A 22924-nucleotide genomic window follows, 5' to 3' on the forward strand; every position below is an offset into this window, starting at 1 on the left:
TATCTATTTTTTGTCGTTGCTCGAGCAGACCTTATTTTTTTTATTAATTAGAAAGAATAAGATGATTCAGCAAAAGATTGAGAAACAATGCGAAGATCTTATAAGTAAGACCTCTTCATCAAAGGTATATTAAATTTTTATTAAAAAACCTTTTAACTATTCAAAGGTACTTTTAGTTGGAGCAGGTGGTATTGGATGCGAGTTACTTAAAAACCTTTTATTGTCTGGTTTTTGTGAAATACATATTGTAAATCTTCGCATTAATTGATGAGATTCTTGTTTATATATTTAGATCGATTTAGATACGATTGATCTGTCAAATCTTAACCGTCAGTTTCTATTTGAAAAAAAACATATTAAAAAGCCAAAATCATTAGTATTGTTGTTTTTTTTCTATATTAAATATCTTATTTTTATGAGGTTGCAAAAGAAAATGCTCAAAAATTTAATCCTAAAGCCAAACTTAAAGCATACCATTCAGATATTAAAGATCCAAGGTTTAATATCTTTTGGTTTCAGAAGTTTACGTTAGTATTTAATGCATTGGATAACTTAGGTATTTTTGAAAAGAGTTTTTATCTATATTTTTTTATATTAACAGATGCTCGTCGTCATGTTAATAAAATGTGTTTAATAGCAGGTGTTCCTCTTATTGAAAGTGGAACAATGGGATTTCGTGGTCAGGTTCAGGTTATAATTAAAGTATTTATTTATTATACCTATATTTTTTAATACTTAATATTTAAGGGAAAAACAGAATGTTATGATTGTAATCCGAAGGAAACGCCCAAGACATATCCTATTTGTACTATAAGAATGACGCCTACTCTACCCATTCATTGCACTGTTTGGGCAAAAAGTTACTTATTTTCGTAAGTATTAATGGTAAAAAATAATTTGTTCTAAAATAATAGACATATTTTTGATACTAAAAAAACATTTGATACAGAAAAGCATGAGAAAGAAGGTATTTATAATTAAATTATAAGTCTTTTCAATTTCTTAGAAAAAAGATATGCATGATTTATATATTACAAAGAATATTTTTAAGAATATCAAAGATTCTATAAAGGACGAGAATTTTGCTGAAAAATTGTTCAAGAAACTTTACTTTGACGACATTATACAACTGAAGTCTATGGAAGAAATATCCAGAATATTAAAAACAATAAATCCTCTTTCTTATGAAGATTTAAAATCGAAATCTGATACAATTGATAAAGAAAGATTAAAAAATAGCCAATTGGTATGGACTATTGAGGAAAATTTTTATATTTTTCTATTAAGGTAAGAATAGCTATTATATTATTCTTCAAGTATAAAATTATATTAATTTAAAAGTTTGGAAAATCTACGTAGAAGATTTATTTCACTTTTGGATTCATTTTCAGATAATAAATCTGCTATTCCATTCGATAAAGATGATGAAGATATTCTAAATTTTGTATCCTCATCAGCTAATCTTCGATCTTATGTTTTTGGTATTGAACAAAAGTCAAAATTTGAAATTAAACGTAAGATATTCAATTGCCAATTAATTGATTTGTAATTAGAGAAGAAATGGCAGGAAACATCATACCTTCTATTGCCACTACAAATTCCATAATTTCTGGTATCTGTGTTCTACAAGCATTTCATGTATTATCTAATAACTTTAATTCTTTAAGAACAGTATTAAAGATTTCCTTAATATTTTCATGCTAAATTTATAAGGTATTCTATTCACGACGTCCAGAAAGAGTATTTAATAGCGCACCTGCAAGTTTTCCAAATCCACAATGTGAACTTTGTGGAATAGAAACATCTATATTTTCAGTTGATATTAACTCTGCAACACTTAAAAATTTAGTTATAAATGTTCTACAGGAAGGACTGGGATATGGTGAAGAAATAAGCATTATAAGTGATAGACTGTTGTATGACATTGAATTCGAAGATAATCTTGACAAATTACTTAAAGACATTGGAGTTCAAAACGGTACATTTTTAACTATTATTGATGAAAATGATAATGAAAAGCTAAACAGAAAAAACCTAATATTAGTAATAAAAGAAAAGTATCGTTTTTTTGCATTATTTATATTTTTAATATATTTAGAACATTCAAAAACACAGAAAAACCATATTCCATGTTAAATATTACAATACCCAGACATTCATATAATCATGAAGCTGAAAGAAATGATATAACTAATGAAAACAATAATGATAATGATTTTCAAGTTTTAAAAAAAAGAAAATCAGATTACTTAAATTCCGAATCTAATTTGATTGCTAAAAAAACTAAAATGGATCCTATTGTTATTGATGATGATGACAGTGATGTTATTGTATTAGATTGCATATAAGAAACACATTTTTAAATACCACCATCTATGTGTAGTGTAGTTCCTGTTATAAAATCATTAGATACAAGAAAAAAGGCAGCAGATGCAATTTCTTCTATATTTCCAAATCTTCTCATATGATTACTCAATAAAGCGAAATCTCGCATTTCTTTCTTCATTTCTATGGTATATTAATTTTAGATTTTTCTTGAATGAATCTTACGACTTAACATGTGTGTATCAACATAGCCTGGTGAAATTGCATTCACCTTAATTCCTTTAGATGCCCATTCTGCAGACAATGCCTTTGTAAACCCTTTATTTTTAGAAATATCTAATAGATGGGTATTTATCTACCTGATATTCCTGCCTTCGAAGCAGCATAGATTGTAGCACCTGAACCTCCACTTAATGTTATAGAAGAAGAAATATTAATAATTGAGCCTATTAATATTTTATATAGAATAACATAAGAAAAAATATCATACCACCCTTATTTTTGAGAAAATGTCGTAAAAATACACGACATGAATAAATAGATCCTAAAAGATTTGTTGAAATGATATTTTCAATCTCTTCTACAGAAATTTTGGGAAGAAAAGCATATTGCGATACACCTTAATACTTAGAAAAGTTCCTTGATGGTAGAAATGCCTTACCAGCGGCATTTACAAGTACGTGTAGCTTATCAATTTTCTTAGCAAGTTGTTCCCACTGATAAGGATTTCTGACATCCAAACAATAATATTCATGATCCTTTCTAGAAGAAAGAGAACAGATGGCATTTTTTAAATTATTTTCATTACGAGAAACTAAAATACAACGATTCCCTTCTTTTGAAAACCTTTGTGCAATCCCAAGACCAATTCCTCTTGAACCACCTGAAATTAAGCAGGTTTTTCCGGAAAAAAAACATAAAGATCCAATATATATATTCAAAGGCTTATAAATATTCTTCTTATGAAACATATTTCTCGAAAAAAAGGCTCTAAAAATGCCTTTTTTTAAATATTCTTTTTTAGTGAGGTCCATCCTCAGGTACCTATCACTATGACAACGAAGATATCTAAGCAAAAATGACTAATGATAGACATTTTATAAACAAAATAGAATTTTAAAGGTCTAAAAATATAAAAACCTATGCTAAATATTTATTTATTTATTCATTATTTTTCATAATTTTTTTTTCTATTAAATTAAATCGAGATCAACCTTAATGTAAATTGAATATCCAAAGAACAGTTTAAAAATAAGAATGCATTTATATATTAAAAAATATATGAAGTCCAAAGTATGAATTAAACATCACCGGGTTTCTAAAAATTATATTAGATTAAATCAAATTTGAAAAAATATTTTTAATCAAAAACAATTTGGAGTAATTGTATAATAAATCTTTATTAAAACCAAACTCCTAATAAATTCATAATATTTAAACATACCTTAGAATTACATGCAACTATTTTTATCTTATCTGATATCATTGTATCATTTTCCAAACGAAAACTTGGATTTTTAATAATAAAGGTCCATACTTCATCACAAAACCTGTAGGTATCAAGATGTCCCTAAACACATCCTGTTACTTCTATCCATAAAAACAATAAGAAAATTTTGATTGTCCAATCACAATCAATAGATATCTAAAAGACTTACACGAAATGTCATACGAGACTTGACTTTTTCTGTCAGATTATCGGTAATACTTTTATCAAACTATCTTTTTAAGAAAAACAATTTTAAAAAAAAGGAGTACTCAGTCATTCTACATACATTTAAAAGAATTTTCATTGCTAATTGAGGTGGAATTTGTCCTTCACGAATCAAATCATCTAAAGCATCCGTCAAAGAAATACCTATTTTCTTAAAGTCAATGTTTTTTTCCCAAAAAAAAACAGAAAAAAGCGCCAAAAAAACTACATACCAATAGAACTTCTTCTATATAATTCATAATATCGAGTATTTGACATTCTATTCAGCTTTTTGTTTTTTTTTATTCCAAAATTTTATGTCGTCGGATTTAACCTCGATTTAATTAGGCCCTTTTAATATATATTATTCTTTTAAATAACCTTCTCTCTACAATATATATTGTTATATATATATTACTAGACGCCTTTATTTCTTATAGACTCAGGGTTTTAATTTATATAGAGATATATTTCTTAAATTTTTGTCATAACCTTTTGCCTCATGTTTCCTCTTGTTCTCGCCAATCCATCCACAGAGCCATCATATATAGGTATATTTATAGTTTTTCGTTAAAAATACTGATATTTTTATCATATTTGTATTTTTCTGGGCTTTAATTGATTCTTTATAGATGATTTTTTTGCAAAAGTTAGTCCTTATCTTTGGGGTCTTGTTGGAATTGGTCTTTGTATTGGATTAAGTGTTACAGCAGCTGCTTGGTATATATTGATTTTTATTGCATTTTTTTATTTAATGGTTAAAAAAGAGTAGGGGTATTTTTATTACAGGTACAAGTATTATTGGAGGAGGAGTTAAAACGCCTCATATTCAGACGAAAAATTTGATTAGGTATAATCAGAAAAGATCTAATACGGAAGATTTTAGTATTTTTAAAGCTAATAAAAGGGAAATAGTATTATTTTTTGTGAAGTAGTTGCAATTTATGGGATTATTATGTCAATTGTATTTAGTACAAAATTACAAGAAGTAGTAGGGCCGAATCTTTATACAATACAAAATTATAATACGGGTAAAAAGAGGAAGAATTTATAATAGTTTATTAATAAAAAAATACAGGATATTCACTTTTTTGGGGAGGATTAACAGTAGGAGTCTGTAATTTGGCATGTGGGCTTGCAGTGGGAGTTACAGGAAGTAGTGTGGCTCTTGCAGATGCACAAGATCCAAACTTGTTTGTAAAGATTCTTGTTATCGAGATTTTTGGTTCAATAATTGGTCTTTTCGGCTTAATTGTAGGATTATTGGTAGGTTTTATGTAATTAATTAGGAATTAGTTTAATTTTCTTCAAAGATAAGTGGAAAAGCTTCTAATTTTAGTTAAACATTTGAAAATATGATATCAACAATATATTCTAAAAATAATATTTGATTAAAAAATATTAAATTAAAAAAAATGATCATTTTATATCTAAATATAATAAAAATAGCTACAATTATTAAATGTAATGATCATGTAGATCAATAAATTAGGAATTGAGGTGTTTTCTAGTTTTATTATTTAATTAACTTTTTTTTTGAAATTCAACTCTAATTAAAGAAACCCATTAGTATTAGATTTAATAATAAATAAAATATTAAAAGATCTATAAATATTACTTTTAAAAAACATATTTCTATTTTTTCAAATTAATACTATAATGAAAACTGTACTGAAAATAACACTAATAATCTATATTAATTATTTCTAAATATTTATTAAATATTACTACATTTTTAAGAAAATATTTTTATATTATAACCTTTTAATCTTATATCAATTAATATAATAAATGATTTCTATAGTCTTTGAAGCTTCATTTAACAAAATCTAATCTTTAAAAAAATGCTTATAATTTAATTTTGTCAAGAATATTTCTATAAATATATTTATATATTCAACTTAGTTTTTCTAAAAATAATTTATATTGATCTCATTTTCTTTTTATTTTATTAAAATAAAATTTGAATTATAGTTAGATTAATGATAAAACAAAGAATTATGAATTACGCTTTATGATAAACTTTTTACTAAAAAAATTAGTTTTTAAATCAATAAAATCTTATGCCTAAAACAAAAAAATTTATTTTATTTAATTATATTATCAACTAAACATTATTATTAAATGACGTAGATATTAAAAAAAATTGTATATTTATATTTATCAATTATCATTTTCTATATATAAAATTATTAACTGAATAATAAATAATATAATAGTGTTTAAAAGCAAAAAAATAAAAAAACTTTAAATACAGCCTTTATCTTAAATCTTTTTTTTTCTTTATAAAATAAATTTAAAACAATATTAATCAAATTTAATACTAATAATTTATAATCATAAAAAATATATTTGAATAGTCATTTATATTAAATAATAAAACAAAAAACATAAAACAATAAAACTTTGAAATCCTTTGTTCAAATCATCAATTCTTTTTTTATATATTTCTACTAATTTATTTATTATATCAGTTTAACAAATTAAAAGCTTAAGCTTCGAACCGTATTTTATAAGTTATAGCTTAATTATAAAGGATTTAAGGACTTTTAGGAAAATTAATAAAACATTTTCTTAAAATCTAATAAAAATATCCTAATTTTTATTATTTTTTAATTCATTCTTTAAAGAATTATTTAAAAACTCCTATCCAAAAAGATAGATTTACTGAGGATCTTTGAAAGTTATTAGAAAAGGCACAAGAGGATTTTTATAAAGAATTAGATCAGTAAGAGCTCAAAGAAGCGAACTTAAATCTATGAGGATATTATAAAAGCTTTTAAACCAAAAAAAAAGCATTAGAAAATAATTGAAGATGCAAATTTCAAATAAAAAAGACAAAATTATACAAGGTATAACGGTTTTATCAGATTAAATACATTATAATAAGAGAACGAGGTACAAATGATACATCTATTGTTTCTAAACGATCAGCAGAATATTGTGGTTATCCATTTTCAGAAAATCAATATCTACGAGCATTTGTTAAAAAACCACAGAGAAGATCCCCTGGTACTAATGATTAATACTATTTACTCTATTTCTACTTACATATTATAGTGATTAATCGTGGATATTATATTCGTTGTCAGGCAATAGAGACAGTTATACAAAATGTATTTTATTTTTTCTTTTTCCAAGAAAATTAAATATAATATTTAGTTTGTTTCTGAAAAAAATAATCGTTACAAGATCATCATAAATCTTGGTTGTGGATAGTATGTAGATTGTATTTTATCAATGAATCTAAAGATATAGTGATCCAATGCCGTTTCGATATATATCAAAACCAGAGTTTAATTATGTTCGATTTTTTGATGTTGATTTCCAAGATCTCATAGAAAGAAAAGCTCTTATTATTCAAAAAGATAAGGAGTTAAAAGAAATGTCTCAAAAATATGTATTATCAAATAAAAACAAGTTAGAATTGCAATATCAATTAATTGGCTGTGATATTCGAAATTTAGATCTACTAAAAACAATTATTAATGAAAAATGCCATAATATTGAATCTATGGACGTATTGTTTATATCAGAAGTTGCAATGGTATATATACAAACAGAATTTTCCGATAAACTAATTGAATGGGCATCTTCCTTTCCTTATGGTAAGTCTCATTATAGATAATAATTTCATAATTATTTCAGCAAGTTTCGTTATTTTAGAACAGATTTTGCCATGTTCTAAAAACCATCCTTTTGGTCGAACCATGATATCTCATTTTAATAAATTAAAAACACCATTATATTCATTAGATCAGTATCCTACACTTATTTTAGAATATAAACGATTTTCAGACAGAGGATGGAATTATATAGAAGCATTTGATTTATGGACGTTTTGGAATTATGGTATTGACAAAAAAACAAGAAACAAAGTAAATCTAGTAGAAGATTTTGATGAATGGGAAGAAATAATATTATTTCTTCAACATTATTATGTTTTAATTGCAAAGAATCTCCCTTCAAAAAAAAATATTCTTTTAAGTTCTCCTCCTGAAGGCCATCAATACTTAAATTCAAATAAACAGCCGCAGGTTTTTAATAAATGTATGTCTAATAATTCTAACAGTAATTTTCTTTCAAAAAAATTTTATAAAGTAAAGGGGAATATTACTTTTCATAGAAGATTTGGCGCTGCATCATTATTTGGTCAAAATACTATTATTTATCATGGTGGTATTTCTGAATCAGGCCGTGATAAAAAAACATTCTTAATAACACATAAAGAAAATAAAATACCTGAATTAAATATAAAATTAGTAGATTCTCGTGTATGCCATACATTAGATTACTGTCCTAAGGAAGACATTTTAATTTGTATTGGAGGAAGAGAATCTCCATGCAAATTATCAAATTCTGGATGGAAACATAGCCATTTAACACAAAATATAATAAAACCCATTCCTGATGGTGGACGCTATAGACATGGAATGATTAAAGTTACTCTTCAGAACGAAACTAGATTCATAATATTTGGAGGTAATAAAAAAACATCTAAAATTGTTGATAAAGAATGGGTAATGTGGAGTGATAAAAATGGCTGGGAAATATTAAGAATTAATTCAAAGGATAAACCACAACCGCGATGGGGAATGTGTATAATTTGGCTACCGGAAAGAGAGGAGGGTATTATTTGTGGAGGAATGAATGAAGACGGCCTTATATATGAAGATATATGGACATTTAAGATAACTATTTTAAATAAAGAATGGTTTTTAGAATTCTTACCATGGCGTAATATATCCATCTTAGATATTCAATGTATATCTCGATTAGGAGCAAAAGCTGTAAATGTTATAGGAATTTTAAATGGAGATGTATTAATCGTTGGAGGAGTATCCATGTTTCATTGTATCTCTTGGAATGACCAATTTATACTTCTTGATCTAGAAAATCAAAAAATAATTCCATTAAATGTGCAAAGTCTTGAAAATGATCCAATTCTTATTGGTTTTGATATAATAAGAAGAAATAATGATATATTTATTTTAGGTGGCGGCTGTCTATGCTTTTCTTTTGGTATTTGCTGGAATGATGATATTTTAATACTATCTGAATCCAATTCAGATGAAGAATGGCTGATTTCCGAATATGAAAATACAAAATCATGTGTTCCAACTTTTATTAATACATTTAATAATAACAATATCAATATGCCCAATTCAGTGATTCTAGAACATACAAACCCTATAATTCGACTAATTTCTAGTATTAAAATTAATAGTAAAGATGAATGGGAAGAAATATTAGAAAAAAACATGCCTATTGTTTTAAAAGAATTAGATATAGGAACTTGCGTGGAAAAATGGACACCAGAATATCTTATTTCACGTATAGGAAGTACTCGCAAGGTAAATATTGTGCACAAATCTATTTTATAAAATTAATATATAGGTTATTGTTCATAATGCAAAAACTAATTTTATGAACTTTCATGAAAAAAATTTCAGTTATGAAACAATGGAATTTGAAGAATTTATAAATTCTATTTATAAGGATGGAAGCAAATTATATATGAGATCAATTTCAACAAAAAATCCAAGAACTAAACCAAGTCTCTTAGAAGAAGACTTTCCAGAAATTTCAGATGACTTAAATATTCCTAAAGAACTGTCACAAACTATATGCCCAAATAAATTTTCATCTCCTCTCCGTATTTCTAGCAAAAACATTGGAATGTGGCTCCATTATGATGTATGTTTAAACATATATATTCAAAATAAACATATTAAAACAATTAGGTTATGTCTAATATCCTTATTCAGATCCGAGGGTCGAAAAAAGTTCAATTATACCCTCCATCAGATGTTTTACATCTTCAATTTCTTCCTGGGTCATCGTCATCTAAAATTCCTAATATTTTTACAGAAAACCCGGAAAATTTGAGAAATACACATTCACATCAAGTCATCTTATATCCGGGAGATATTCTTTATATACCAGCATTTTGGCTTCATGCGGTTCAATCACTTGAGCCTTCAATAAGTGTGAATGTTTTTTGGAGACATCTAGATTATCAATACTATTCGACTTTAACTAATGATGTATATGGCAACAAAGATTTAAAAGCCTATGAAAATGGCCGTATCTTAATTAAAAAGATATTTGAAGGTTTTCGAGGACTAACAGGAGATGAGAGAGGATTTTATTTACAAAGATTAGCAGCAGAACTTATAGAAATGTCTAATATATGAACTTTCAAAATAGAATATTAATAAATTTTGAAATCTGAAAAATGTTTAAATGTAAAAACAAGTAAATGAATCAAGAAATTAATACCATGAACCATTATCAAGAATATTCACTTGAAATCTTCATTAAAATTGTTTTAAGAGAGGCAATACCATGTAAAACATTTTCATCTGAACCTTGACCAACAACCCAATGTGCATGTGCAAAATCAATTAATCGACAAACCGAAATATGGGGAATATTGCAATTTTTTTCACTATTTATACTATCAGTACTGTTATTACTAGATTGAGTTTCAATATCCAATTCCTCAATATTTTGTTTTGCAACGTCCAATTGTTTAATTCTTTGCATTAATACTTCCGGATCCCCTTCATATATAAACAATAAACTCGAAGAATACATTCGAACCTCAACTTTACTCAAAACTTCTTGAATTTGTGTTAAACTATTAATCCATTCAGAAACTATTCTTAACCGTTGTTCTTTCGCCTCTACAGCCGATAAAAATTTATTTAAACCCTCTGATATTGTCGATGCTGTCAACGATTTACCCCATTCCTTCGAATATGACTGATACGTTGCTTCATTTACATTCCATATCCTCATTGCTGACACACGAAATCCAAGACAGCCACTTGTTGTATGTTTAGATACTTCTTCAAGTCGTTTTCGCTTTTCAGGTGATACATCATCATCCCAAAGCCTTGAACCAAGCTTTACATCAATCGTACATGGTCGAACAAATGGATAACATAAATTTTCAAGAACAATTGCATCCGATCCTAGTGATGACTTATTTGCCGATTCTGATGATGATTGAAGCGTCAAATTTCCCATATATGTAGGCATCCAACGTTGGAACGCTGGAAAAGCTTGCGCCATTGTATAAAATGCAACTTCTGCTGGTATACAGGGTTTACATATAATAATCCCAGATTTATCAGACAAAACTCCTTCATGACCTGCAGTCTATATTTTATCAGCAAAACCGATCTGATAATATCATACAATATAAAGATAAAAACCTGGTGAACATAAGGAATAAAAGATGAGGCCATTCATGGAAAAATTTGAAAATAAAATTTAAGTATAAGATTTTTTTATAGATGTCACGTGAAAAGACTGGCCTCACGTGACATCTATAAAGAGTAGAATATAAAGCTGAGAATGATTGAATTCAAAAATCAATAGAAAAAAGACAAAAATATCAAAAAAATGAGTAATTATTTGTTTTGATTAGATGTGGTTGTTTGATTAAGTGTAAGTTTTGTTCCATGAACACGAATACGATAAAGACTTAAAGTTAGAAAAATAAAGGAAAAAAAAAAGAAAATATACCAAGTAAACTTATCATTTCCCCAATTACTAAGAATTCGAAAGAGGACATTTTTCACAGGAATATTTAATTGTTGAATAACAGTAGGGATAGGAAAAGTTTGGATAGAATAGGTAGAAAAAATATTATAAGTCATAGTTGCAATCAAAAAATATGATTTTGATGGTGGAATAGAATTCAGTGACTGAGGTGAAGTATGTTGAATTACTAGTTCTTGTAAATCAGGATGATCAATATGAGCCCAAAATTGAATATCACGAGGAGCAGTAGAAATATCGTGAGCAATATCAGAATGAACATGTTCAATTGTTATGTCAGTTAAAAAAATAGTTTCACTTAAACGAATAGAAATTTGTCCAGAAGAACCAGGAAATGCCCAGCACATTCCTACAGTGTTTTCATGATTAATAGCCATTGCAGGTGGATAACCCCAAGTACAGCCAATATTCCAAAATATTTTAGATAAAAGTCTTGGAATAAACCTAGTAGGTCTTTGTAGATATGTCGGTGATGTAAGAAAAGGATTAATTCTTGCACCGGAAGAGTAAAGAGCAAAATCAGGCCGAGCTAATACGTCAGAAGAATATTTATGAAGAGCAGCCTTGACCAAAGTTTCAATTGCTTTGTTGAAAGCATTTTCATTCTTCGAATATTTCAAATGATCAGTTTCTGTCTTATTTTTAAACATATAATCTATTTTTTTGAAGCGATCATTAATTTGTTCTTTCATTTTCGTGAAATCATTTTCTAAATCATTTTGAATTTTTTTTAGGTTCTCTTTAAGCGTAGTCATGAAGTATGTTTTAGATACAATTAATCCGTTTTCTTCACTCTTTTTTAAATCTTCTTTAGTTTGAGTTTTAATAAAGGTTTTCATATTTTCTTCATTATTTTTAAGGAAATTTGTCCATGAAATTAAATACGAAGCATTTTCATCTCTATTTAGCTCCTTTCCAAATGATGCTTTCAAAACACCATCTATTTCTAAACGATCAGGAAAAATTTCTCGAAGAAGAATCCAAAATTCAGGACTAATATCTATTTTTTTGGTTTTGGGATTTATTTTTACAACAAGTTGTGGCGGAAGATAAGAATCAATTACTTTAATAATTTTGTCCGTAATATATTTATCATCTGAATCATTTTTAAAAGTCATTTGAAAATTATTAAACTCCTTATAAAGACAATCAACTGATTTCTTAATAGCAGAAACTTCTAAATTAAAAGATGCTAATGAATTTTTACAATCATTAAATTGACTTTGACATTTCGAAGTATTTTTCTGTAAAAAAGAAAAAGAATGAAAAAGGTCAGTAATTTGCGACTTTTTTCTATCATCTTGTAGATTTAGGTTTAATATTTCTTTCTTAGTTTTTTCAAACGAATTTTTAAATACATTAAACTCTTTCTTTAATAACTTTGTTGTTTCTGAATTTTCATGTCCTTTAATATCTATTTCTTTTATCGCTTTTAATATATTTTTTTTATCCTGGATTATATTTTGAATTGTTATCTCATAACTCTTTAAAGTTTTCTCTAAATTTACTAAGCGCTGTATCAATTCATCCATATTTTGAGGATTTGAATGATTATATATTGATAGTGAATAAGGTCTATAAATCCATTTCAATTTTATATAATTTTTCTCCAACAAACTTGGAATAGTGATAGCGAATATTATAGAAAGAATAATAAATATGGTATATACTTTTCGAATAGTAATCTTTAAAATTGATTTGATTATATGAGAAAATAAAGAAATAAGAGTAGTAATTGGCCACATAAGTAAATTAAAACAATAGAAGATGAATTGCCTAGAAAGAGATGTAATCATAAACCAGCAAAAGTGAATAAAATTTAATATTTTGTTTGCTTGCTTTTCATAATCATCATCAAGGTATTCTTGACTATCTGTATTTATATAATCCTCTGGAATACTAGAATCATAATTATCAAAAAAGTCTTTAAAATCCGTTTCATTTAATTGGCTGTATAAAAGTTCTTCTTCTTCATATGATCGAGATTCAAAGTTTTCTAGATTTTCTGAATTATTTGTTGCATCATAATTTAATGACAATCGTGAACCACCATCTACACTATCATGTTCTCTTAAATAATAACGAGATACTTTTTCATTTTGTTTGATATTTTGATCTTGATCAGTATTTTCTATGTAAAATTTAGTTGTATATTATAATCAAGAAAACAACAACTCTTAAAATTATTTCCGGAAGTTTTCATATTCAACTGATCATTTTGAAAGTGATTATCTGAAGAATCTAAATTCTCATCCATTTTTTTCAAAACTCGTTGAGATCTATAATAGATTAGGAAGCAATTTATTAAAATCTTAGATACCCTTTTTTACGTTCTATATTTCTTGGATTTGGAGAATATAGGGGACTAGTATTTGAAAGTTCTTGTTTTAAAAATTTAGGTTGTTTTAAAGGTGTAATATTTTCATTTATATAATCCTTCCTTTGAGTATTTTTTTGTGCAGCTCTAAGTGCAGACGCAAGGCCAACAGTTGTATCATGAAGTGATGGAATATCTGGAGGATTAATTGATGGAGAACCATATGAAAATGATGGGGAAGCTCCTGATGAGGGCAATGGTGCAGCGGGACGATCTCCAGTAATAACCTTAGACCATTGACGTTGATTACGAACTCTTCTTCCCCCAACTGGGGTCTTTAAAGAAAATAAGATGATTTTCTGTGGAAATTTACATCTATACTGACCTGAGTGAACATTTTCTTGAAGAAACAATAAAAAAAAGATTTTTTAAAATAAAATCAATTTACTATAAATATTCCTTTAATTATAGAATTGCAATCTTATAGCAATACAAACTGACTAATAAAGCAATTTAGTAATTATTAAAATAGTGATAACTGTTAACTTTGTTCTTGCTTCAAATTTAAACGTTTTTTTTTCTAATAAAAAAAAGTATCCTTAATTTAGAAAATATTTTAAATAAAAGTCTGAATAATTTCCTATTTTTTTATAATAAATCATTAATATCCCTAATCACTTGGATTTTTTTCAAATAGAAAGTGGTGCCCTTAGCGTAATCGATATTTAAATTTTAAGATTTTATAAAATAAAAATGAATAAAAATTATAAGGATATAATAAAAACAAATATTTTATGCCATGTTTCCTATCTGTTATTTAATTTTAATATTTTCGTAAATTATTAATTTTTAAAAAAAATAAAAATTTGTTAATATGCATTTTCTAAAAATGTTTATTCATAATTATATTTTGATAAAACATTACTGAAATTCATTTTTCAAGAAAAATGGAATGTATCCGGGAAGGCATTAGTTTATTTAATAAATAAATAAACATGCTTATCTATTTATATTGATTTGTTTTTATAAGTTTATTTTTAAATAAATTTCTTTAAAAACTAATTATGATTATAAAATAGCCATTAAATTGTTCACTGAATTATATTTTAAGGCGTAATCTTTAAATCTATAAACACGATTGTATTTTTTTCGAAATAAGGAATTCAAGATGGAGAAAAAGAATATTAAAAGGCAACTTTTCTTTATAATTATCCAAATCCTGTCCATTCAACAGTAAAGATATGAGCAATATTAGTGTTAGGATTATTTGCTCCAATAACCCAGGCTTTTTTAACGTTTGTCCCAAGTCTTCCACCACCTACTATATTTATTATAGAAAATTCCTGTTCCCATTCCATTACATTCACTAAGAAATGAGAATGATATTTTAAGGGATCACCTGGATAAGCGAGATAATGAGCACCAAATTTGAGACCAGGTGTCATGTAATAGCCTTTATCATGAAGATATTTCCATACAGAATATCGAGACAGATCTACCTTTACTTTGGGAGATAATTCAATAGACATTGCGTAGAGTGATTTCTTAGATTTTGTTGGAACAACAATATTTCGTGGTATATCATCTTCAGCATCATAATTATCAAGAGAAGAAATGATAGAATCTAAATTAGAAGAAGAAGTATCCTTTAAAAGGTTTATAGCGGACTTTTCCCGTAAATTTCTTTTATATTCCACATTTTGACGTTTAATATCCGCTATTCTCTTTTCTTTAATAGAAAGCACATCTTCCAAAGTAACATTTTCAATATAAAGTTGATGACGTAACTTGTCATCAACAATATACGCATGTCCTGAATCAAATCAAAAATAAAACATGTAGGCTGAAAATGTTAACCCTGATCAACAAGCCATGCAACTTCTTCTGGAATTAATTCCAATGGAAGTCCAAGAAAAACATTTTGTTGAGGTGCTTGAGGTAATGTACCAACAAAAAACCCACATATATGATATTTAAGTCTTAATTGCATTACTGCTTAAAAATATATTAGAAAAAAATAGAAATCTTATTAAAACAATTACTCTTATAATCATAAATAAAATAGTTTGATGCAACAAAATAAATAATAACGCGATCCTTTTTTATTTCAAATATTGAGTTTGACATTTATTTTACTATAAAAATATTATTAGCCATCAAAATCATATCTTTTTAGAAAAAATAAAACAGAATAATCATTCATTCATAAAATTATTATTTCCTATCAAAACAATATGAAATGTCTTCTATATTATTCAGAGGATTGACAGACTGGTTAATGTTTTTTTAATCATTAAAATCCCGTTTTTCTAGATTTAAAGTCTACCTTAAAAAATTTAAATAATTTTCTAACAAATCAATATAAAGACAAAATCAATGTAATAACCTTTACAAAATACTTTATCGATAGTTAAAACATGTTTATCTAAGTCTTATTAATTAGAAATGTTAAAAGTTTTGCAAGATCAGTTGATCGGTAAGATTATGAAATCAAGGCCATAAAAAAATAAAGCAAAATATGATTAAAAATAAATACAGGTAATGATATCTTTTGACACAAAAAATTATAAAATATAAGGAAGAGTGGCACTAAAATGAATTAAAATTTTTCAAAAAAAAAAGTTATGAAACCTTATACCAAGACTAAAAGCAAGAGCAATAAGTGTCTTTACTCGTTTTCTCTCAATAACGACTTCTTTCTCAAGTTGCTCAATTTTAGATCGTTTAATTGGTACAAAATCATCAGGACCACTGAGTTCCAAAGGCCGTTTTTTAGAAATTCGAGGTATATTTAAATTAGAAGTAGAAAGAGTCGGAGAAAGTGTGCTTTTAGTAGACTTTAAAGGTATTTCGGAATTCCCTTTTCTAGGGGATCGAAGTATTTTTTTTTCTGGAGAAGCTGATTTAACACGAGATTTTTGAAATGGAATTTCACAAGAAAAAGGTGAATTAATATCACTAGAAATAGAAGAATCAAGATTAGAAACAGGTCCCACACTAGATTGTATATATTTTCTAATTGTTTCGGGTGACAGATTTTTAATAGGAGAAGCAATATCATTAGAATTTTCAGAAGCATTGATTAAAGCCTTTATCCATGATCGAATTCCATAATCATCTGCAAGTAAAAGCGCTAATACACAAACATATTTAGTAATAATAATAATAAATATTCAAATCACACCATCATCAAATGTAACCCATATTCCCGAAACATATAAATTAGATGTTGCACTATGTAAATGTTTCACATAATTATCAAGTTCTAACCGTTCTTGCGCTTTTGTTGCTGAAGGAAAAGCAAAACGAAACCTAAAAATTTATAAATTAAACAAAAATTAACACTCATAACGATTGTTTCTCTTAAAAAACATTCATACATTGATGTTGCGTTGATATAATCTTTATCATGTTTCATAAGCACAATAAAATTAGAATTATTTTTTTCACTAATAAAAACTGGAAGAAGAACAAAATCCATACATGTATTATCTTCAAATCGAGTTCTATAAACTTTACATTGTTTAACAATAATAGACTCTAAAATTATCATTTAATCTCATTTTTTTATACAAAAAAACCCACTTTTAATTTTTCCAATAAATTTGTTTTTCTCAGGAAGATTTCTCATTTGTTTTTTTTATAAATATCAGTAAATCTTCATTTTAACTTGGCTTATTTTATATTCCTTTTATTTATCGTAGCTTTAAAACTGATAAACCTTAAGCATATAAGTATAAAAATAAAAAATATATAAAACTTGTTATATTTTCTACATATTTATAATCCTTAAACACAGAAAATAACAGTAAAAACTTTGTTTTTTTTTTTAATGAGTTCCATGGTCACGTGACATCTTAATATCTTGAGCGATGAGATGTGATGAAACGTCAGAAAAATGTTACACCGGCTAAAAATTTCTGTATTTTCTATAGATTCAGGTCATATTTTATATAGGAATGTCCCCAGGGTTATTGCTTCTAGGAAATATTCATCTACAACGAGAATCCCGGATTTTTCTCAGTATAAGTATTTTTCTGAAGAATAAATAAAGATTTTAAAGAATTGTTTAAACTAGGTCTGGATCATCAACACAATTAAATCGTACATTTTCATATTTTATGGTTGGAACGTTTGGAATGGTAGCAGCAGCTGGCGCTCAAGCAACGGTTACAGATTTTTTATCAAATATGTCAGCTTCAGCAGATGTTCTTGCGATGGCAAAAATTGAAGTGGATTTGTCAGTTCTTCCAGAGGGAAAAAACATGATTATTAAGTATATATTTTAAATAAGTAGATATTTTGTTAATTTGCGTTAGATGGAGGGGAAAACCTGTATCTTATAAAAATATTTTATATGTTATTAATAAAAATCAGGTTTTTATTCGACATCGTACTTTAGAAGAAATTGAAGAGGCACGTTCTGTTAATATTTCATCTCTTAGAGATCCTCAAACAGATGATGAACGTACTAAAAAACCTGAATGGCTTGTTATGATTGGTATATTTTTTATTAACATTTTTATTAATTTTTTTATTAATTATTACAGGTGTTTGTACACATTTAGGGTGTGTTCCTATTGGTGAAGCAGGAGATTATCATGGGTGGTTTTGTCCATGTCATGGATCTCATTATGATATTTCAGGTCGTATACGAAAAGGGCCAGCACCTCTTGTAAGCTTTTTTAATTTATTTTATATATATTAATCTTTAGAATCTTGAGATTCCTGAATACAATTTTGTCGATGAGGACAAGCTTGTCATTGGTTAATTTCTTCTTTAATTCTTCTAATGTCTCTAATAATTTCTTATTCATTTAGTTTTTTCATTTTATTTTTTTCTAAAAAATACTTCATTTATACCATTTTATAAATCTCATAAAAAATATTTTTTTTTAAAAAAAAAATACAATAAATCATTATTTTTCTTTGTTTCCATGAGGTATTCTTTATTTTTCATTTCAAGGGATTCCAAATTGTTTTTTTTTCCAAAAAATCGTAATATAACATTTTTCAAACCATTTATTTCAGGTTCTATATCATTAAAAGATATTATTATTAAGAAAAATGTTTCAAAACATATTCAAAACTATGTTTCCTGGATTAAAACATATTTTACTTCAGTAGAAGAGAAAATAAATCAGTTAACAGGATATGCAAAGATTGAACAATTGAAATGTTTAATTTCTGAACAAGGTTCATATTTCAGCTTATTATAATTTCTTAGATTAATATGTCTTATTAGAAACTAATTTGAAAAAAGCTCGTATAGAAACTAAGGAAGCTAAATATAAACATACATTAGCAATCCAAGAACGATTAAAGTTACAACGAGAAGTAAATGAACTTTTGCAACGTAAACATTTATGGACACCATCTGATCTTGAACGATTTACTTCTTTATATCGTTATGATCATGTTAACGAACAGGAAGAACAAAAGGCCTATGCAGATTTAATTGAATGTGAAAGTAGATTGGATGAATTGCAAGTTCAATTATTACATTTTATGCTTAGAAGATATCATGAAGAACAAATATGGAGTGACAAAATTCGACGGATGAGTACTTGGGGAACATGGAGTTTAATTGGATTTAATATTATGTTATTTTTAATTATTCAACTTGGATTAGAGCCAAGAAAACGTAATAAATTAATGAACGATTTAAAACAGCACTTTGAATTACTTTCAGAGAAAAATCAAGTTAAATCTGATATGAAAGAAATAGCAATTCAAGACTCTAAAAATTTAGAAAATACATATAGTCTTCTTTCTGTAGAATCAGACAGATTTCAGAAAAAAATAGCTTTACAATATTTTCATGATGTTAAAAAGATGTTTTATGGAGAACCAATTGAACCAAAAACGGTTTCTATATTATGTATATCAACCGCTTTTCTTGGAGCTACATTATGCTATATAATTCAACAGTTTTTATAAAGAATAGAAGTATTCTAAGTTTTGGATGTGTTATTAAAAAGATATATAAATGTTAGAGAATATCTTTTAGGATAAAATATTAGTCAATGCATATACTACTCATAATTAACTATTATCTTTTTCATTTTTGATCTATATTTCTGAATATTTTATTATCTATATTCAAATTATTTGTATTTTGGGTTATTTATTCCATTTGATTTATTAAAAGGTAATTCCTAAAAAATAATTTCTATGATATTTTATAAAAATACTACATTTATTTATTTAAAATACATACAAATGTTTTAGATTAATTAAAATAAATATAATTAAATATTAATATCCTATTTTTTTCTTTGATATTATCAATCAAATCTTTAAAAAATTAATGCAACTTTCAATTTATTAATATAAAGATATTTAGTTTTTTATAATTTTTTTATTAAAACTATCTATACTGTCAAGAATTTTTGTTCATAATATCATTTTTGTTATTTCTACTGAATAAAACTTCTAATTTTTATTAAATTATTTTTTCTTTGAACTTAATATGCTTAAATATGAATTTTTTTATTATGAAGTTATTAATTTAAATAACTTTTATTAAAAATATATTTAATTCTACAAGAAAAAATAAAAAGCTAATAAATTAATTAATTTCAAAAACAATATATATTAATAAAATAACAAAGTCACAACAATATTCTTACAACATAACACTACAAATATTACAATATATATATATTAAAACATATATTTTTATATATCAAAATTTTTAATTTCATTTTTTAAAATTTGCATATAAAAATTTACTATTTTTTATATAATAAAATTAAATATTATAATTCCTTTAATTTCATTATAGATACCACAAACATTTTTAAATAATACAAAAAACATTTATTTATAAATATATTTTAGTTTTTTTTAAATAGATATTTAAAAAAACAATCCTTTCAATATCAATATTTTAATAAAAAATACAAAAATTTAACATCTACTAAATCTTAAATATATAAATTCATATTATAATCAATCAATTCAAAAATATTTCAACTAATAAATTTATAAAAAAAAATATATTTGATTACTAATAAAAAAAATAAATCATAAATCTGTTTATAAAATATATTAAAACTTTTTTTGTCTTTTTTTTCTATATCTTTATCAAACAACTATTTTTTCTTAACTAAAACAACTTTACATAATTATATAGATATATTTACTTAAAAGACATATCCAATAAGAAACATATCTACATCATATATTAATTTTTTCTTTTAAAAATTATATTCCAGCTTAAGACCATTGTATTTTAAACATTAATCGAACTAAATATTCACACTTTAAAAAAGTTAAATCTTAGTAAATTCTTAACAAGTGATTAAAATATTAAGGAAAAAATTAATAAAATTATTAATTTTTTCTAAAAAATACTAATAATTTTTATTAAAAAAATTGGAAATTAAGGGAAAACTATTGAGAAACTGAATTGATTTAATAAAATTGAAAAAAAAAGGCTTAAAATCGCTTATTTAAGAGTTTAAAAAAGTTTATTTTAGTTGATATAAGAAATATGGAAGATATCCGAATGATTGATTCGGATATTAAATTACCATTGGCTCTTGGAAACATTAATGAATCATTAGAAAGTATTAACGAAGTTGATGGATGGATTAAACATTTGATGCAATGTAAACAGCTTTCAGAGGTAGATGTTAGACGTTTATGTGATAAGGCATGTATTTTAAATGGATAATTGAAGGGACAGTAAGTTAATATAAGCTATTTATTAGGCTCGAGAAATTTTACAGGAAGAATCAAATGTTCAGCCTGTCAATTGTCCAGTTACAGGTAGAATAATGCCTTTAATATCCTCAAGAAGACATAAATATTGAAAGATATGTAGTTTGTGGTGATATTCATGGTCAATTTCATGATCTGATTGAACTTTTTCGTATTGGAGGAAATTGTCCAGATACAAATTTTTTATTTATGGGTTAGAAACTTAATTTATTTTTCAAAAAAGGCATATCCTAAATTAATAAAGGAGATTATGTTGATCGAGGATACCATAGCGTTGAAACAGTGACGCTACTAGTTGCACTTAAGGTGAGATATAGGGAACGAATTACTATTTTGAGAGGAAATCATGAATCAAGACAAATTACACAAGTTTACGGGTTTTATGATGAATGTTTACGAAAATATGGTAATGCAAATGTATGGAAGAGTTTTACAGATCTTTTTGATTATCTTCCTTTGACAGCATTAATTAATGATCAAATTTTTTGTTTGCATGGAGGACTTTCGCCTGGAATTGATACATTAGATCATATTCGTGCATTAGATAGAATCCAAGAAGTGCCTCATGAAGGTCCTATGTGTGATCTTCTTTGGTCAGATCCGGATGATCGCTGTGGTTGGGGAATTTCTCCTCGGGGTGCAGGATATACTTTTGGACAGGATATTTCTCAGGCATTTAACCATAATAATGGATTAACTCTTGTCGCTAGGGCTCATCAGTTAGTTATGGAAGTATAGTTCTTATAAATATTTTTTAAGATTCAAGCTAACTTTTTTAAAGGGTTATAGCTGGTCACAAGAAAGAAATGTAGTTACGATTTTTTCTGCTCCAAATTATTGTTATAGGTGTGGAAACCAAGCTGCTATTATGGAAATTGACGAACAGATGAGATATACGTTGTAAGTAATGTTATTATTGTTGCCACTATTTAACAAATTAGCCTTCAATTTGATCCAGCACCAAGAGCAGGGTAAGTTTATTGATTTACAAGTCGTCAATAAAATATTCTAACGCAATTAGGGAGCCTCAAGTAAGTCGTCGAACACCAGGTATAATCCATTAATATGTTTATATTTTCATTAAATTGATTAGACTATTTTCTATGATAATTTATGCATTAAAACATGATATTAATATTCCGAATAATTATCACATGTAAAAATATCTTCAAAAACATCTATTTTGTTTTTTTTTTTTCAATTACATTTTTAAGTGTATTTTAACAAAATTGTTAGTATTTTGTTTTACCTAAATTTAAAATTAACTATATTTAAAAACTTTCTGTTAA

At 26.0% G+C, this 22924-nt stretch overlaps 12 protein-coding genes across 12 annotated transcripts; 6 read left to right on the plus strand and 6 right to left on the minus strand.

Moving 5' to 3' along the window:
• Nucleotides 1–37: 37 nt before the first annotated feature.
• On the plus strand, nt 38–2476 carry PNEG_00306 (hypothetical protein). Its single transcript, XM_007873988.1, has 12 exons — nt 38–124; nt 167–247; nt 293–376; nt 421–556; nt 602–702; nt 748–872; nt 915–967; nt 1014–1287; nt 1342–1514; nt 1559–1671; nt 1714–2057; nt 2099–2476. The coding sequence occupies exons 1-12, from the start codon at nt 62–64 to the stop codon at nt 2346–2348; spliced, it is 1797 nt and encodes a 598-aa protein (XP_007872179.1). The 5' UTR covers nt 38–61; the 3' UTR covers nt 2349–2476.
• On the minus strand, nt 2360–3296 carry PNEG_04248 (hypothetical protein; the record flags this gene model as incomplete). The annotated part of the gene is made up of 5 exons (XM_007873989.2): nt 2360–2508; nt 2551–2643; nt 2685–2771; nt 2816–2944; nt 2987–3296. The coding sequence occupies 5 exons, from the start codon at nt 3294–3296 to the stop codon at nt 2360–2362; spliced, it is 768 nt and encodes a 255-aa protein (XP_007872180.2).
• Nucleotides 3297–3387: 91 nt separating this feature from the next.
• Nucleotides 3388–4349, minus strand: PNEG_04249 (transcription initiation factor IIA subunit 2). Its single transcript, XM_019757773.1, has 5 exons — nt 4252–4349; nt 4101–4183; nt 3984–4043; nt 3770–3895; nt 3388–3643 (listed from the first exon to the last, which is right to left on the minus strand). The coding sequence occupies exons 1-5, from the start codon at nt 4295–4297 to the stop codon at nt 3626–3628; spliced, it is 333 nt and encodes a 110-aa protein (XP_019613410.1). The 5' UTR covers nt 4298–4349; the 3' UTR covers nt 3388–3625.
• A 171-nt stretch (nt 4350–4520) lies between these two features.
• Nucleotides 4521–5361, plus strand: PNEG_00308 (V-type ATPase, C subunit; the record flags this gene model as incomplete). The annotated part of the gene is made up of 6 exons (XM_007873990.1): nt 4521–4569; nt 4651–4738; nt 4791–4868; nt 4934–5049; nt 5097–5284; nt 5332–5361. 6 exons carry the CDS (start codon nt 4521–4523, stop codon nt 5359–5361), a joined length of 549 nt encoding a protein of 182 aa, XP_007872181.1.
• A 1472-nt stretch (nt 5362–6833) lies between these two features.
• Nucleotides 6834–10215, plus strand: PNEG_00309 (hypothetical protein; the record flags this gene model as incomplete). The annotated part of the gene is made up of 8 exons (XM_007873991.1): nt 6834–6870; nt 6917–7030; nt 7079–7134; nt 7181–7236; nt 7277–7626; nt 7667–9372; nt 9416–9715; nt 9763–10215. 8 exons carry the CDS (start codon nt 6834–6836, stop codon nt 10213–10215), a joined length of 3072 nt encoding a protein of 1023 aa, XP_007872182.1.
• Nucleotides 10216–10312: 97 nt separating this feature from the next.
• Nucleotides 10313–11274, minus strand: PNEG_00310 (hypothetical protein; the record flags this gene model as incomplete). The annotated part of the gene is made up of 2 exons (XM_007873993.1): nt 10313–11185; nt 11242–11274. The coding sequence occupies 2 exons, from the start codon at nt 11272–11274 to the stop codon at nt 10313–10315; spliced, it is 906 nt and encodes a 301-aa protein (XP_007872184.1).
• Nucleotides 11275–11439: 165 nt separating this feature from the next.
• On the minus strand, nt 11440–14304 carry PNEG_00311 (hypothetical protein; the record flags this gene model as incomplete). The annotated part of the gene is made up of 5 exons (XM_007873994.1): nt 11440–11512; nt 11555–13721; nt 13766–13869; nt 13911–14242; nt 14293–14304. 5 exons carry the CDS (start codon nt 14302–14304, stop codon nt 11440–11442), a joined length of 2688 nt encoding a protein of 895 aa, XP_007872185.1.
• Nucleotides 14305–15115: 811 nt separating this feature from the next.
• On the minus strand, nt 15116–16034 carry PNEG_00312 (tRNA-intron endonuclease; the record flags this gene model as incomplete). Its single annotated transcript, XM_007873995.1, has 3 exons — nt 15116–15720; nt 15765–15902; nt 15950–16034. The coding sequence occupies 3 exons, from the start codon at nt 16032–16034 to the stop codon at nt 15116–15118; spliced, it is 828 nt and encodes a 275-aa protein (XP_007872186.1).
• Nucleotides 16035–16444: 410 nt separating this feature from the next.
• PNEG_00313 (hypothetical protein) lies at nt 16445–17569 on the minus strand. Its single transcript, XM_007873996.1, has 5 exons — nt 17493–17569; nt 17288–17447; nt 17092–17219; nt 16539–17040; nt 16445–16496 (listed from the first exon to the last, which is right to left on the minus strand). The coding sequence occupies exons 1-5, from the start codon at nt 17536–17538 to the stop codon at nt 16472–16474; spliced, it is 861 nt and encodes a 286-aa protein (XP_007872187.1). The 5' UTR covers nt 17539–17569; the 3' UTR covers nt 16445–16471.
• A 197-nt stretch (nt 17570–17766) lies between these two features.
• Nucleotides 17767–18854, plus strand: PNEG_04250 (cytochrome b-c1 complex subunit Rieske, mitochondrial). The gene is made up of 6 exons (XM_019757774.1): nt 17767–17936; nt 17986–18183; nt 18227–18242; nt 18285–18408; nt 18458–18582; nt 18623–18854. Exons 1-6 carry the CDS (start codon nt 17806–17808, stop codon nt 18677–18679), a joined length of 651 nt encoding a protein of 216 aa, XP_019613411.1. The 5' UTR covers nt 17767–17805; the 3' UTR covers nt 18680–18854.
• Nucleotides 18845–19847, plus strand: PNEG_04251 (hypothetical protein; the record flags this gene model as incomplete). Its single annotated transcript, XM_019757775.1, has 2 exons — nt 18845–19103; nt 19153–19847. 2 exons carry the CDS (start codon nt 18845–18847, stop codon nt 19845–19847), a joined length of 954 nt encoding a protein of 317 aa, XP_019613412.1.
• Nucleotides 19848–21401: 1554 nt separating this feature from the next.
• PNEG_00315 (serine/threonine-protein phosphatase PP2A catalytic subunit) lies at nt 21402–22778 on the plus strand. Its single transcript, XM_007873998.1, has 8 exons — nt 21402–21567; nt 21626–21683; nt 21739–21828; nt 21880–22367; nt 22417–22535; nt 22577–22606; nt 22657–22685; nt 22729–22778. The coding sequence occupies exons 1-8, from the start codon at nt 21406–21408 to the stop codon at nt 22740–22742; spliced, it is 990 nt and encodes a 329-aa protein (XP_007872189.1). The 5' UTR covers nt 21402–21405; the 3' UTR covers nt 22743–22778.
• Nucleotides 22779–22924: the final 146 nt, after the last annotated feature.

This window comes from Pneumocystis murina, assembly GCF_000349005.2.
Source record: "Pneumocystis murina B123 chromosome Unknown supercont1.1, whole genome shotgun sequence".
NCBI lineage: Eukaryota > Fungi > Ascomycota > Pneumocystomycetes > Pneumocystales > Pneumocystaceae > Pneumocystis > Pneumocystis murina.

Bases quoted from the DNA above. Each gene is read 5' to 3' on its own strand.
- PNEG_00306 (XM_007873988.1), top strand. From the start codon at position 62: ATGATTCAGCAAAAGATTGAGAAACAATGCGAAGATCTTATAAGTAAG. The intron at 377-420 runs GTATTGTTGTTT...TATTTTTATGAG, and splicing joins TTAAAAAGCCAAAATCATTA to GTTGCAAAAGAAAATGCTCA. The intron at 703-747 runs GTATTTATTTAT...TTAATATTTAAG, and splicing joins AGGTTCAGGTTATAATTAAA to GGAAAAACAGAATGTTATGA.
- PNEG_04249 (XM_019757773.1), bottom strand. From the start codon at position 4,297: ATGTCAAATACTCGATATTATGAATTATATAGAAGAAGTTCTATTG. The intron at 4,184-4,251 runs GTATGTAGTTTT...TTAAGAAAATAG, and splicing joins ATATAGAAGAAGTTCTATTG to GTATTTCTTTGACGGATGCT. The intron at 4,044-4,100 runs GTATGTAGAATG...TTAAAAAGATAG, and splicing joins CAATGAAAATTCTTTTAAAT to TTTGATAAAAGTATTACCGA.
- PNEG_00313 (XM_007873996.1), bottom strand. From the start codon at position 17,538: ATGAGAAATCTTCCTGAGAAAAACAAATTTATTGGAAAAATTAAAA. The intron at 17,448-17,492 runs GTGGGTTTTTTT...TGATAATTTTAG, and splicing joins ATTTATTGGAAAAATTAAAA to AGTCTATTATTGTTAAACAA. The intron at 17,220-17,287 runs GTATGAATGTTT...ATAAATTTTTAG, and splicing joins TATATCAACGCAACATCAAT to GTTTCGTTTTGCTTTTCCTT.
- PNEG_04250 (XM_019757774.1), top strand. From the start codon at position 17,806: ATGTTACACCGGCTAAAAATTTCTGTATTTTCTATAGATTCAGGTCAT. The intron at 17,937-17,985 runs GTATTTTTCTGA...TGTTTAAACTAG, and splicing joins CCGGATTTTTCTCAGTATAA to GTCTGGATCATCAACACAAT. The intron at 18,409-18,457 runs GTATATTTTTTA...TAATTATTACAG, and splicing joins TGAATGGCTTGTTATGATTG to GTGTTTGTACACATTTAGGG.
- PNEG_00315 (XM_007873998.1), top strand. From the start codon at position 21,406: ATGGAAGATATCCGAATGATTGATTCGGATATTAAATTACCATTGGCT. The intron at 21,568-21,625 runs GCATGTATTTTA...GCTATTTATTAG, and splicing joins TTAGACGTTTATGTGATAAG to GCTCGAGAAATTTTACAGGA. The intron at 22,368-22,416 runs GTATAGTTCTTA...ACTTTTTTAAAG, and splicing joins CTCATCAGTTAGTTATGGAA to GGTTATAGCTGGTCACAAGA.